Source organism: Rhinatrema bivittatum, chromosome 7, assembly GCF_901001135.1.
Source record: "Rhinatrema bivittatum chromosome 7, aRhiBiv1.1, whole genome shotgun sequence".
In the NCBI taxonomy this organism is placed as follows: domain Eukaryota; kingdom Metazoa; phylum Chordata; class Amphibia; order Gymnophiona; family Rhinatrematidae; genus Rhinatrema; species Rhinatrema bivittatum.
In genome coordinates, this window is record NC_042621.1 from 234,201,843 (window position 1) to 234,215,879 (window position 14,037).

The 14,037-nt window shown below is 45.8% G+C and overlaps 1 protein-coding gene across 2 annotated transcripts in view; it reads left to right on the plus strand.

Annotated features, from left to right (window-relative positions):
* Positions 1–14,037, plus strand: part of CFAP46 (cilia and flagella associated protein 46) — an 831,934-nt gene that overhangs the window by 330,830 nt on the left and 487,067 nt on the right. For both annotated transcript variants that reach the window (XM_029609979.1, XM_029609980.1), the window contains exon 23: positions 6,045–6,226. In XM_029609979.1, coding sequence (XP_029465839.1) covers positions 6,045–6,226 — 182 coding nt within the window. The remainder of the gene's footprint in view (positions 1–6,044; positions 6,227–14,037) is intronic.

Below are 14,037 nucleotides of genomic sequence, written 5' to 3' on the forward strand. Positions count from 1 at the left end.
CTCACCCTGATGCCATATCTTCACCTCAGGATGCTGCCATCACAGCTGGTATGTCAGGATGCTGCCAGCCTTCCTTAGCGTGCACATGTGCTGTTGCTAAGCCTCTTAAAGGCACCCTTAGATGAGGTCATCAGCTTCTCCCTACTTAACGCTGCCTTGGATGCCCTCCAAATGCCTCAGCAACAGGTTCTCCTACCTCAGTGTGTTTCCTTCTAGTTCATGCCTCATCTGTCCAGCCTGATCCTAACTCGTCTGCACAGCCTGAATCTATCTCATTTGCCCAGCCTGATCCTGCCTCATCAGCCCTGCTTGATTCTGTTCTTACTCTGCCTGCCCACTCTCCTATCTTCTCGGACAGATATCTTGTATTGACCTCTGCTTGGCCCTCATCTCACCTGATAGCTGACAGCCACCAACCTCCACTTGGACCCTCATTTCTGCTAATAGCTGCCCACCTCTGACCCTGCCTGGCCCTGGACTCTGTTACCTGACCTACTCCCAGAGACCCTTGCCTAAGTCCTGCCGGCCCTGGCACTCAAAGTCTCAACCCGAAGAGAACAAGGATTGGTATAGGTGAAGCCTCTCTCCGGTCTCTTTGTTGCCAGGGTTCACCTGCTGGCAGTGGAAAATTGTGGGGCCTCTTCCTGTAGCTTGAGCCAATCTCACCCCAGTCCAAGGATCTACAGACACAACAGTTTTGCTGAGGCCATGTACTTGGCGGACCTATTTTTGCTCCAAGCAATTCCAGGCTTGGCCCTCAGGCTTCAAGAACAACAAGGTATCTTGGGACAACTCTCAGCAGCCATGGATCTCTTTGATTGTATGCACTTACTTCATCATCCTTCTCGTCTCCACTTTTGGCTGTGCCTACACCCCCTGCTCCAGTTAACTATCCAGACCCTCAGCTCCCTGTGCCTCTATGCTACTCTGAGTATCCTAAATTATGTTGGGGATTCCTCAATCAATGCAGGATGCATTTTCAGCTTCAGGCAGCTCTTTTTTTTAAAGATCAGTGCAAGACGACCTACATTCTCTCCTTGCTGGATGGGTCCTCTGTGGCATGGACTACTTCTATCTGGGATCAAGGGGATCCCATTTTACTAGACCTCTCTGCCTTCTTGGAACAGTTTAGTATTGTATTTGAAGAACCCGGGCGAGCGACTTTGCTGGCTTCAGACTTGCTCCACATACACCAAGACTCCCGCACCTTGTGTGAATACATCATGGAATTCTGAACCCTAGCCTTGGAGCTTAATTGGTACATGGATAGTCTGTTCGTTATTTTCCTGGAAGGCTTTTCGGTGAAGATAAAGGATGAGCTCACAGCCCAGGTGTTACTGAATTCCTTGGAGGCTCTCATCACTCTGACTGACAAGATCGATCATTGTCTGCAGGAGAGGACTCGGCAGATTCATCCAGTATGCAAGTCCATCACCCTGACTCCACGTTTTCAACACCCACCTACACCAATACCCACTCCAGTAGGGGATTCTGTAGTCGCTAAAGAGCCCATGCATTTGGGATGAAGTAAATTTGCTTCCGAGGAGAGGCTGCATTGCAGACAACAGGGGCTCTGTCTGTACTGTACAGCCAGAGGTCACCTCATCTCCCAATGTCCTGAGAGGTTGGAAAACTTAAATGCCTAGGCTTGACTGGGGAGGTGATCCTAGGTCTCACTGTTCCCACTCCCAAACTTCTTGTACTTCTCACCCTGAAGATTTGCACGATCTCTTTCTCTACACAGGCCTTCAGATCCAGAGGGAACTTCATCCTGCAGGATCTTGTGCAACAACTACAGATACCTACCTTGCCGTTGCCTCAACCCCTCATGATTTCCTCTCTTTATGGGGATCCACTCCCTCACCCAGACAACTGTATTCCTCAAAATCTGGACCGGCCTGTTGCACACTGAACGTATCATCCATGATTTTAGGCCTGGCTTGGCTTCGTCAGCACCAGCCCCAGGTCAACTGGTCTACACTTCAGATAGCCCACTAGGGACCTGCCTGCTTCAACTTCTGTCTATACTTTCTAGAGCATGATAGTGGCTTCAGTGTTATTTGGGCTTCTGCCCCAGTGGATTTTCAGGATGTCTTCTCTAAGAAGAGCGCTGAGACTTTGCCGTATCATCCCCCTTTTGATTGCAGCATAGAATTCCTCCTAGGACCTTGCCTCCTTGGGGCCGGGTGTACCTGCTCTCACTACCCAAGATTTAGGCCATGTCCGAATACATCAGACACAATCTTGCCAGAAGTTTTATTCGACCATCATCCTCTCCTGCAGGTACCAGGTTCTTTTTTGTGGCCAAGAAGGACAGATTGCTTAGGCCGTGCATAGAGTACTGCGGCCTAAATTCCATTGTGAAGAAGAATTGGTACACTCTGCCATTGATCACCAAACTCTTTGATTGCCTACAGGGTGCCAGGATTTTCACAAAGCTGGATCTCTGAGGTGCCTACAATCTTATTCATATCAAGGATAGAGATGAGTGGAAGAATGTTTTCAACATATGGGACGGGTACTGTGAATATTTGGCGATGCCCTTTGACCTCTGCAATGCTCCTGTGCTTTTCCAGAATATGGTTAATGAAATTTTCCGTGACCTTCTCTATACATGCATGGTCATATACCTGGATGATATCCTTATCTTTTCCCAAAACCCAAACGCTCATCGCAGACACGTCAGTATGGTCCTACAGCATCTCCATGAAAATAACCTGTATGCTAAACTTGAAAACTGTCTTTTCGAGCAAGGAGAGCTCCCCTTCTTGCAGTACATTGTCCCCCAGGATGGACTTTACATGGACCTGACCAAAGTAAATTCTGTCCTAGAGTGGCCCTGTCTAGTCGGATTCTGAGCTATCCAAAGGTTCTTAGGTTTCGCCAGTTATTGCCAGTTTATCCCTGGATAAACCACCTTAGCAGCTGTCTCAGCACTCTTACTTGCAAGGGTGTCAATACTAAGAACTGGACAACTCGAGGCAATCCAGGAATTAAAAACTGCCTTTGTCCAGGAGCCTTATCTACACCACCTGGACCCATCTCGGCATTTTGTTCTCAAGGTAGATGCCTCTACCCTGAAGGAAGGGCTGTCCTTAGCACAATACTAAGGGTACACTCCTTCCATGCTCCTTCTTCTCTAAGACGTTTTCACTTGCAAAATGCAACTATGGTATTGGAGACTGGAAACATTTGGCCATTAAATTGGCCTTACAAGAGTGGTGCCATCTTCTGGAAGAAATCCAACACTGCGTTACTATATATATGAATCATAAAAAATTTATAGTATCTCCATCAAGCTAAGCAGCTTATGTCCAGACAGGCCCGTTGGTCCCTCTACTTCGCCCACTTTGATTTCGAGTTACGGTACTGTCCGGCATGCAAGAACCAACAAGCGGATGCATTGTCTCATTCCTTCCAGACCAAGAACTTCCCAGAAGCTCCTGGAATTACCATAGATCCTACCAAGATGCTCCAGCCCACTGCTATACTAGTCCCTCCTGGGAAGGCCGGGGTATCCTCGCAACTGCGTGAGAATGATAGGCTTATCAATCTTGGGTTTCAGGTCATTCTGGGGTGGCATGAACCCTTGAAGTGCTCAAATGCCACTACTGATGGCCTCACTTAAATCCCAATGAACCATACTACTCACCCTGATGCCACATTTTCATCGCAGGATGCCAACATCATGGCTGTTGTGGCAGGACACATGTACGCATCAACACTAAACCTGTTAAAGGGCCCACAAAGGGAAAACCCCCGTGGCACCATTAAATGATGTAATCAGCTTCTCCATAATTAAGGCTGCCTGGGACACCCTCCCATTGTCTCAGAAACAGGTTCTCCTACCTCGGTAGTTCATGTTGTCTTCTAGTTCCTACTTCATCTGCCCAGCCTGGTCCTGACTTGTCAGCCCTGCTTGATCCTGTTCCTGCTCAAACTGCCCGCCTGCCTCCTTGGATGGATATCTGGTTTTGACCTCTGCTTGGCCTCGTTTCACCTAATAGCTGCCTGCCACTGTCCTCTGCTTAGATCCTCGTCTTGCCTGATAGCTGCTTGCCACCGACCTCTACTTGGACTCTCATCTCATCTGATAGCTGCCTGCTACCGACCACTGCTTGCACACTCGCTTCTGATGACAGCTGCCCATCTCCAACCCTGCTTGGCCCTGGACTCCGTTACCTCACCTACACCCAGAGACCCTCCCCTAAGTCCTGCCGCCCTGGCACCCAAAGGCTCAACCCAAGGGAAACAAGGGCTTGTATAGATGAAGCCTCTCACCGGTCTCTGTCTCACCTGGGTCCACCTGCTGGAGGTGAAAACCTGTGGGACCCCTCTCTGCAGGATGAACCAATTAGAGATGTGAATCGTGTGCCCGATCGTCTTAACGATCAGGTTCGGATGGTGGGAGGGAAAAATCGGATCATTAGAGATTGTGAATTGGAATCATTCCGATTCCAATTCACATTGTTAAATTTTTAGTGAGGCCTGAGCAGATAAACAAAACCCCACCGACCCCCCCCCCCCAAAAAAAATGTTAAATTACCTGGTGGTCCAGTGGGGGGGGGGGTCCCCGGCACGATCTCCCGCTCTCGGGCCATCGGCGCCATTTTGGCTACCACTGATAAAAAGGCGCCGATGGCCCGAAAAAAAAACCCCACCCCGACCCTTTTCAAATTACACCTTTCCTTCTCCCACCCTCCCGACCCCCCAAAAAACCTTTTAGATGTACCTGGTGGTCTAGCGGGGGGTCCAGGAGCCATCCCTTCAATCGTGCCGGTGCCGGTGCTGGAGGTTTCAAAATGGCGCCGATCGCCTTTGCCCTTACCTTGTCACAGGGAGCGAGGGTCGCTCCCTGTGACAAGGTAAGGGCAAAGGCGATCGGCGCCATTTTGAAACCTCCAGCACCGGCACCGGCACGATTGAAGGGATGGCTCCTGGACCCCCCGCTAGACCACCAGGTACATCTAAAAGGTTTTTTGGGGGGTCGGGAGGGTGGGAGAAGGAAAGGGGTAATTTGAAAAGGGTCGGGGTGGGGGGGTTTTTTCGGGCCATCGGCGCCTTTTTATCAGTGGTAGCCAAAATGGCGCCGATGGCCCGAGAGCGGGAGATCGCGCCGGGGACCCCCCCCCACTGGACCACCAGGTAATTTAACATTTTGGGGGGGTTCGGGAGGGTGGGGGAGTGTAAGGAATTTGTTTTAAAAGGTCGGGGTGAGTTTAGAGGTTGTGTTGGTGTGCCGGTTTTCCCACCCTCCCCCAAATAATTCCCGTGCCCTATTTAACGATACAGTATAAATGCTCCTGATGATAAATCGTGGGATTTGTATTGTATCGTGTACTCTAACGGTTTAAAACGATTTTAAAATTATCGGACGATAATTTTAATCGTTCAAAAACGATTCACATCCCTAGAGCCAATCTCATCCCAGTCCAAGGGTCCTCAGACACAACAGTCTTATAATAAGGTGATAATATTTAGGATGGGCATTTGGGAGAAACAAAATAGGAAATGAGATGAAATTTTCTATTTTGTTTCACTTCGTTCTCAAAATGAAACCATTGAAAATCTAATGAAATTTCGTTGATTTTTACTTTTTGTTTTGAAAACGAAAAAATGATCCATCAGGCCGAGGCCCAGGACCTAAGCCAGGGCCTTGCTTAGGGAATAGGCCAAGATTTGAATATTTTCCTCTACTCCCTGGCTAAAATGTTGTTCTGGCAAATTGTTGGCCACACAAAATGTACCCAAGTGGAAAGAGATGGCACTAATTGTCAGTGCTGCACAAACAATGCTAACCAGGTAAGTCTCTTTGGAGAAATACAGTATCTGTCCTAAAGTTATCCCCAAAACCTTTTCTGGATTTACTTATCAGGGTAAAGTTTTTCGGAAAACTTTATAAAGGAAAATTCGGCAAAATACTTGTCTGGGTAAGTCCTTCTGAATATCCGTTAAAGTTGTCCAGGTAACTTCATCTTTGTTTGCTTGCTGACTTACTCATTGTGGACCTCATAGTAACAAATCCATTATTATGTTATTTATAGTTGATGAAAATGGCTTCAGAATGTACTTGGTCGGATCTGCTGGTAGAATTACAAACACTGACTCGACTGACAAACTTTGCTTATAAAGCTAATGACCATGATTTAGTGATGATTTGTTCCCAGAAAGTCTTACAACTAGACAAAATGATCATAGAGACCTCAAATATGAAGAAACATGAAATGTAAGTAAAATGTATTTTACATCATCCTATTCTTTGTTATATAGTATAATATAGAATTATAGTGAGAGTGTAAGTAGAGAACTTTTTATTCAAAAGGGGTTGGGACTACGTTTGTTCTGGACAATAGATATTTCCAGATAAAGGAAGTTCCCACCTGCATTAAAAAAGAAAAAAATGATCTTGGTGGCAATGTTTTCACTCTTCCCCCCATCATTGGTGTTACGTGACCAGCCCAATGTCATCTCCCAGTGACAATTGGGACCCCATAAGTCAGCAAAGCTGTGGTGTATTTTTGGAAGTATCTCTGAAGTGGTGAAAGCTGGAATGATCTTGTCAGCAACATTTTCGCCCTTCCCCTCCATCATTGGTGGTGCATGGCAGGCAACAGTTGGGGCCCATAAGTCAGTGAGGCTGCAGCGTGCTGTTGGAGATGTCTTTCTGAGGAGGTGAGAGCCAGAACAATCTTGGCGGCAATGTTTTCACCCTTCCCCCCCATGCTTCATTGTGCATGGCTGGCCTAACTTCATCTCCTGGCTATGGTTGTGGTCCATAAGTCAGCAAGGCTGTGATGCGCAGATGGTGCCCCTCTATCAGATTTTCTGCAGACCATGTATGTTAGAAGAGTTAATTAATGGTAAAGAAAAAAGAGTAAGACTTTAGTTTCATCTTCTGCAGTGGTTCAAGATTCTATGGATTGTCCTATATGGTGTCAGTTAACATGCAGAAGGCTACAATATATGCTGCAATATATGCCATTGAATTATCTATAGGATTTATTGTGCAACTGTACTTTATTAAGGTAAATGGCTTTTGAAAATTGCTACAATAGAATGTTACATTTACATGTGTAACTCCTTTGAAAATTTTCTTCTTATGTTTTAACATTCAGAATTGCTTCTTTCGACGTTGTGTATTCTGCAAGACATCTGGGAATCCTTGTACTTTCTGACTACAAAATGCCATTTCCTTATTTTTACAAAACTTCTGAAACAACATATTTTTGTTCTATTCTGAACAAAAAGAGACTAAGGGATATATTTTAAAACATACGCGCATGTGTTCATGTGCACGCGTTTCCCGGCACGTGCACATGGACGCACTGATTTTAAAATATGCGTGTGTCGACGCATGCATGTTATAAAATCCGTTGCACCGGATTTTATAATCTGCGTGTGCATATGCGGGCGGCGCGCACAGGGGGAGTGAATTTTTGCAAATTTCGTGTGGTGACGCAATGGGGCCTTCCTCAGTTCCATCCCAGTCCACTCCAATTAAGGAGCAGACTGCAAGGGAACTTCCCTAATCTCCTGCCTAACCTTCCTTCCCCTTCCCTTCTCCTCTCTACTCCCTAAACCTAACCTACCTTTCACCATTTTTTTAATTTCTTACTTACTCCTCCGGGCCCTTTTGAAAATGTGCGCCGTGCACGGAGGACCCTGCTATGTGCGTAAGTAGCGATTTTTATGCACGCCAGGCTTTTAAAATCCAGCCTTAAGAGTGGCTCTGACTGGAAAATCTTCATTATAAGATTCAAGGAAATCAGACAGCTAAGGACTCTCTCATAAGAGAGAGTCCATTGCGCCTTCTTGAGAAAAGATCACCCTTTTCAATTTTGGAAGATAGCAAATCTTTACTCGGGTAAAGTGCATTTACATGTGTAAAACCCATTTTTAAGCATGTAATTGCTTTTGAAAATCAGGCCTTAAGTGTGAAATGCTTTTGAAAATTGGGCCCTTAGACTTTGGCTGTAGGAGCTTCTTTTTTTCTTAAATATCCGTATGTCATATTTTTTCAAAAAAATAGATTTCTGTTCACTGATCCTCTCCACTTTGAGACCTTTATCAGTGATACAAATGTAGGACATTTTGTTAGCTGGGTAAACCTTTTAAAGGTGAATTTTAAAAGCCAAACACCTGTATTAATTAGGGGATGCTCAAATAAGTCGGGCTCGTACACACTGACCAGATTTTAAAAGCCAGTGAGATACACGAGTATCTCCCACAGCATGTACATCTCATAAGTTTACAAAAAGGGGTGTGGCATGGGCGTGGTCTGGGCAAGGCATGAGCATTTCAGTGGTGAACCAGAGATATGAGTGTAAATACTTAACATGATCCAGCACATGCCGAGGTCCTTTGCTTCATAACTTTACTTCTGCTATGGGTGACGTAAGTAAAAAAAAAATGCAAATTAGCCAGCTCTCTGGGGTTTTTAGTATCAAGGCTAACTAGGGGGAGTGAAGGCTATTAAACCAGGGAGTGTTGGAGGTCCTGTCTCTTAACTGGGTGAACTGGGGACAAACTGATAAAACTGGGAATGGCATTGGTACACATTTCTGTTAAAATTACCCGATTTCCATGGTAGAAATGGCATTTGTGCACCCTCTTAAAAGTAGATGCACATGTGCGCACAGCCAGGCTGTTTTATAAAATATGCACATATACGTGCACAGGTTATGAAATAGCCACATCCCTGGGCACAGACCGACATGTTGCCCACGCACTGGTTTGAAAGTTACTGACCTTATAATTGTATTCTTCCTCGTTCTGTTTATATAGTCTGATTATTTTTTGACTATTTCTTTATCAATTTGCCCATTTTTATTTGACTTATTATACTGATGTTAGTATTACTTTTATTTTTCTGTGCTTTATCTTGCTATTCCTAGAATGATTTAATACAATTTAAATTAAAAAAAAGAAAAGAGAAACAATGATTTCAAACTGCAACAGTTTATTGAGTACTACATAATACATGATGGTTCAATTTCAAAAGGATACACAATACAATGGTAACAGTCTGTTATGTATTTAGATGCAATTTATCTGATATAGGAACAGAAAACAGTGGTAAACAAAAATATAATTTTTCATTTTTCATTTCTGTTCCTTTCTTTCTGCTCCTTTCTGTTGCTTTCTTTTCCTGGTATTATTTAAGTGGTTCTTTTTTATAGGTTTTATTATCTGTCTGCTTTCGGCATCATCCGTTGTAAGAAAAGATGTTACATTCAGGCATGTTAAAACTAAGAACTAATATAAATGTGACTGTTTCAAGCTGCCTGGTGTTCTGTTAGAATAGAGGATGTGGCAGAGTGCCAAACCAGTCTTTCATTCGACAATCACTAAGATCCTTCCACCTATTAAAAAACTCAAAAAAAAAAAAATACGAGACATCTAAGAGATGCCAGAAAATGACTTTTATTTTTATAAAGTAAAATAAAACTAACATTATTTGTTTGAATATTTTTTTGTATTTGTCATAGACAATATCAAGAAGCATTAAATCTCTGAGAATTAATAGATAAGGTGACAAACATCAATAATTATAAAATTATATGCAAACTTCTAGCTAGATAACCATAATGGGGTCAGTTTTTGAAGAGTTTAAGCTTCTAACTTTTAGAGTTAGGACCCTAAATTGACCCTTTTGAAAATTTACTGGGGTGAATTTCTAAATTTAGACTCCTAATTTCACTAGACACCTAGACACTATGGTCCTAAGAAAGTGGGTGGCTACAGGAGTGGAATTAGGTCAGGGAAACAAACTTAGGGGCGGATATTAAAAGGGTTACGCGCGGGGGTGGGGACAGAGGCCTCTGGCATAGCGACCGTGCTGGGGAATCGCATGCCGGCACTTAGCCGGTGCGCGCAACCTACGCCTGGCCGGAGGCAGGAGTAAATAAAAAAAATAAAGGTGGGGGGGATTTAGGTAGGGCTGGGGGGCAGGTTAGATAGGGGAAGGGAGGGGAAGGTGAGAGGGGGCGGAAGGAAAGTTCCCTCCGAGGCCACTCCGATTTCGGAACGGCCTCGGAGAGAATGGGGAAAGCCATCGGGGCTCCCCTAGGGCTCGGCGTGCACAAGTGTGCACCCTCTTGCGCGTGCCGACCCCAGATTTTATAACATGTTATAAAATCGGGCATAGATTTGTGCGCGCCGGGTTGCGCGCACAAATCTACGCCCGCGCGTAATTCTTAAAATCCGGCCCTTAGGGTTTAGAACTGATTTTCAGAACTAGGCACCCAACTTGAAGGGAGATTTATTAAGCCGAGATATTTTATCATAGGAAGGTTGAAATATCGTGTGTGTGTGTGGGGGGGCATCCCCATGATATTTAGCCCCTTCCAGCATATTGCGGTGGCAGGGATAATGGAGTGGTTGCAACGGTAAGGCCGGGCCGTGGCACATCATGAAGGCAAGAGTTGTGGCATCAAGGTCCCCAGGATGCTATCTGCAGGGTCTCCCAATCAATGTGAGGAGAGTGCTCCTGGAGCCAGGGCAGGTCCAGTACTACCAGATGGATCGCCTTCTCAAGGACATAAAAGGAGAGTTCTTCTTCATGAAGGATCCTGGTGCGTAACTTCACTGGAGTGATCACTCGGGTAATCCATCTGGGCAGGGGATCCCCATGGATGGAGGAGATCATCAATGGCGGCTCTCTAGACAAGGTGGGTAGGCCTAGTTGCCTGACCAGGTCCGTTAGAATGAAGTTTCCCCCAGTGCCGGAGTCTATCAGAGCCAAGGTGGAGAAAGTACCATGGGGATGACAGATAGTCATGGGAGCAGTGCATTGGGGAGCAGGATTAGTATAGCCCAGGGTCATGTTCCCACTGACTCCTAGGCTCTGGAGTTTCCCGACCTCTTGGGACACTGTGCAAACATATGGCCCTTACCGGCGCAATAGAGGCATAGCCCCAATGTATGCCATCACTGCTTCTCTTCTGGGGTAAGCCGACTGCGGCCAAGCTGCATAGCTTCTCAATCTGGGATAGTCTAGGTTCGACAGGAGAAGATGGTGCCATGGCCTGGGAGAAGGAAGGAGCCAGAACCACCAACCTGCGGGGTGGTCTGACCTCAGAGAGGCGGTGCTGCAGACACCGGTCAATCTGACTGGAGAGATCAATGAGGGCCTCCAGTAGTTCTTGAGCCCCTAGCTCATCCAGAAACCTCCAGGAATAAACTTCTGAGGCTACTTTCGCCATCCTAGCTCTGATGCTAGAGTGTGGAACTCCATCACATATTCTGCCAACAAGTGCAAACCCTGGCATAAGTGTAGGCGATCGGAATCCGCAATAGTCTGCTGCCCGGGTTCGTCAAATACCTGCTTGAATGATTGTACAAAGTGTGGGAGGTCCTGTACAGGGGATCTCCATGCTGCCAAATAGAGGCCCAAGACAAGGCTTTGTGTCCAGGAGCAATAGGATAAACGTCATCTTAATACTGTCGCTGGTGAACTGGGCTGATTGTAAGGAAAAGTACATAAAGCAGTGGCTTAGAAAACCACTGGAGATCTCCAGCATAGCAAGGTGTCACCGGTAGATGGAGTGCTGCAGTGGAGGTGGAAGGCATCAGAGTTGAGGAAGTATGGGCTCTGATAACTGGAGAGGCATCCAGATGGTTTACTAGGCATTCCATGGTAGCGGCCAGTATGTCCAGGCATTGCTGTTGCTGCTGCAACATCTTGGCCAGTCCAAGGTTGGCCTGTAGGCCGGTCAGGTCCGCTGGGCCCATGGCCTCAGCAAACTGTTGGAGATGTGGACCCTTGAGCCGAGACAAGGTTGTTGCTACCATCAGGGGGAGGTCCCTGTCAGTCCTAGACATCAGGAGGCAGTTCTGGAAGAGAAGACCCAACTGGACCTTCACTTATACCAGCCCACATTCCCCGCAGGTTGAGCCCTTGGGTACCGGAGCCGGCAGGACTTAGGCGAGGGTCTCTCGGAGACGCAGAACCAGAAGACAAGAGGCTGAAGCAACGTCAGGCATACCAAGGGTTGAGGCAGGCGGCGGACAAGAGAATCAATGATCCAGGCCGAAGGTCAGGGCAGGCAGCAGACAAGCAGAATTGGTGAGCCAGGCAGAAGAGCAGGACAGGCAGTGGACAAGCAGAATTGGTGAGTCAGCCAGAAGGTCGGGGCAGGTGGTGGTCAAGCAGAATCCAGAAACAAGCAGGGTCAGAACCAGGAGAGCAATCCAAGGAAGAAGAGGAGCAGGATAGGAACTGGAGATGAGGATCAAGAATACTGGAATCAGGAGTCAGGAACCGGAGCTGGGGCTGCAGCAGGAGCAGGAACCAGGAATGCAGGAGACAAGGCAGGAATCAGGAACCCAGACAACTCACACTCAAGATGAGCAGAACCTGTTACTGAGGCGAGGAGGAAGTGGCAAGGCAGGGTATTTATACTGGCCTTGCCTGTTGTCATCTTCCTGGGCTGCGGGGAACTTTCCCAGTGCTGGCCCTTTAAATCCCGGGGAATGGCGCGCCTGCTTGCCTAGGGGACCCACGGAGATCATCAGTGTCGGCAGTGTTGGGAACGCTGCGAGGGCAGACTGCAGTGGTGAAGGCCGGTGCCAACATCGGGGAGCAGAGGAGGATGGAGCAGGAGCGGGCTTCCTGCCCACCAAGGTGAGGGGACCAGGTCGCAACCTCATGTGGCCAGGGCGCCTAACATCAGATCTCCACCTAATATCAATGAAGCCCCAGGGGAAGAGTCAAGGAAAACCACAACATTGCTGAATCTTGTGAATATAAATATTTGGTGCATATACATTATACAGTACCACATTTTCTCCCCTAAGCAGATGCTGCAGAAGTTTGACCTACCCATTTGCTAGAGTTATTTAGCTATGTCAACTGGATAATACTGAAAATTAGCATTTATCCAGCTAATTTTGTCAAATAACTGGTTCCATCCCAGAATAACCCCTGCTGGCTAATATTTTAGCTAAATAAAAAGTTAGCTGGCTAAATCTGGAGTACTCAGACTGGTGGGATTTTAAGTCCCATAGTTTGTTTGACTAAGTCCGGCACTTAACCAGACAAATCGTTTTCAATATTGATCCCACTAGTTTCTAACCTTTTAAACATTGCCAATATCTTTTTCTGCTTAATGTAAGGTGAATTTAACCCAGCAATATTCCAGGAAACCTAAAATTTATTCATTGCTCAGTTATAAGGCAATTGTTTTACTGCTGTCAATAGTTCAGGTCATCACGCTGCACACACATCTCTGTAATGGCAGAAATCTTCACCCCCATCTGAAAAAAAAAATCTTCAGAATAAAAATAAACGTAATTTAATGAAGTTTGTGCAAAGCTGACCCTAATTCTTCAATACCAATTGTAATGGTGCCCAGCAAATACCACTTCCACCCAATAGAACCCACTAAACTCACCCCAACTAAGTAGCCCAATGCAATTATCAGAAATGTTTCCATAGATGTGATTGCTCTAAAGGAGAATTCACACCCACCCTCCAATAGGGTTTTGTTGGTTACAAGGGTTCTGAGAAATAGCTGAATTCATTTGATACTCTATCTCCACCTTTTCTCTGCGTTAACATCTTTATAACATGCTGACAAACCCATGATTGAAGTAAGATAAACTCAGAAACTTATATACTTTTTATTTAATTCTCTCTCATTATCTACCACTTCTGACTTGAAACTATTTCTGCAAACCAGCAGCATGTTCCTATTTTATGTAAACATAGCCCATAATGGCTGGGAAAGAAAGAAAAAGCCCACACCTTTGAAAGAGTTGCAAAGGAGCAAGTGCCAAATACTTTTCAGGCTTGAATCAAAGAAAACATCCAGCAGCTATACCGTTGATTGTCAACAATGGACATGGCAAGGCATGGAGAAATAAAATAATGGAAAAAGGAAATGAAAATACTACTCTTTCATAGCTCCCAGTGGTTACTATCTCCCTTTAGGGATAAACTTCATCTCAGCAATATGTTCCTCTTTAGTTTTCTTTTCCAGTGTTTCTCAAATATTCTTCCCATTCATCGGTGCTCCCAAGAATAATCCTTGCACT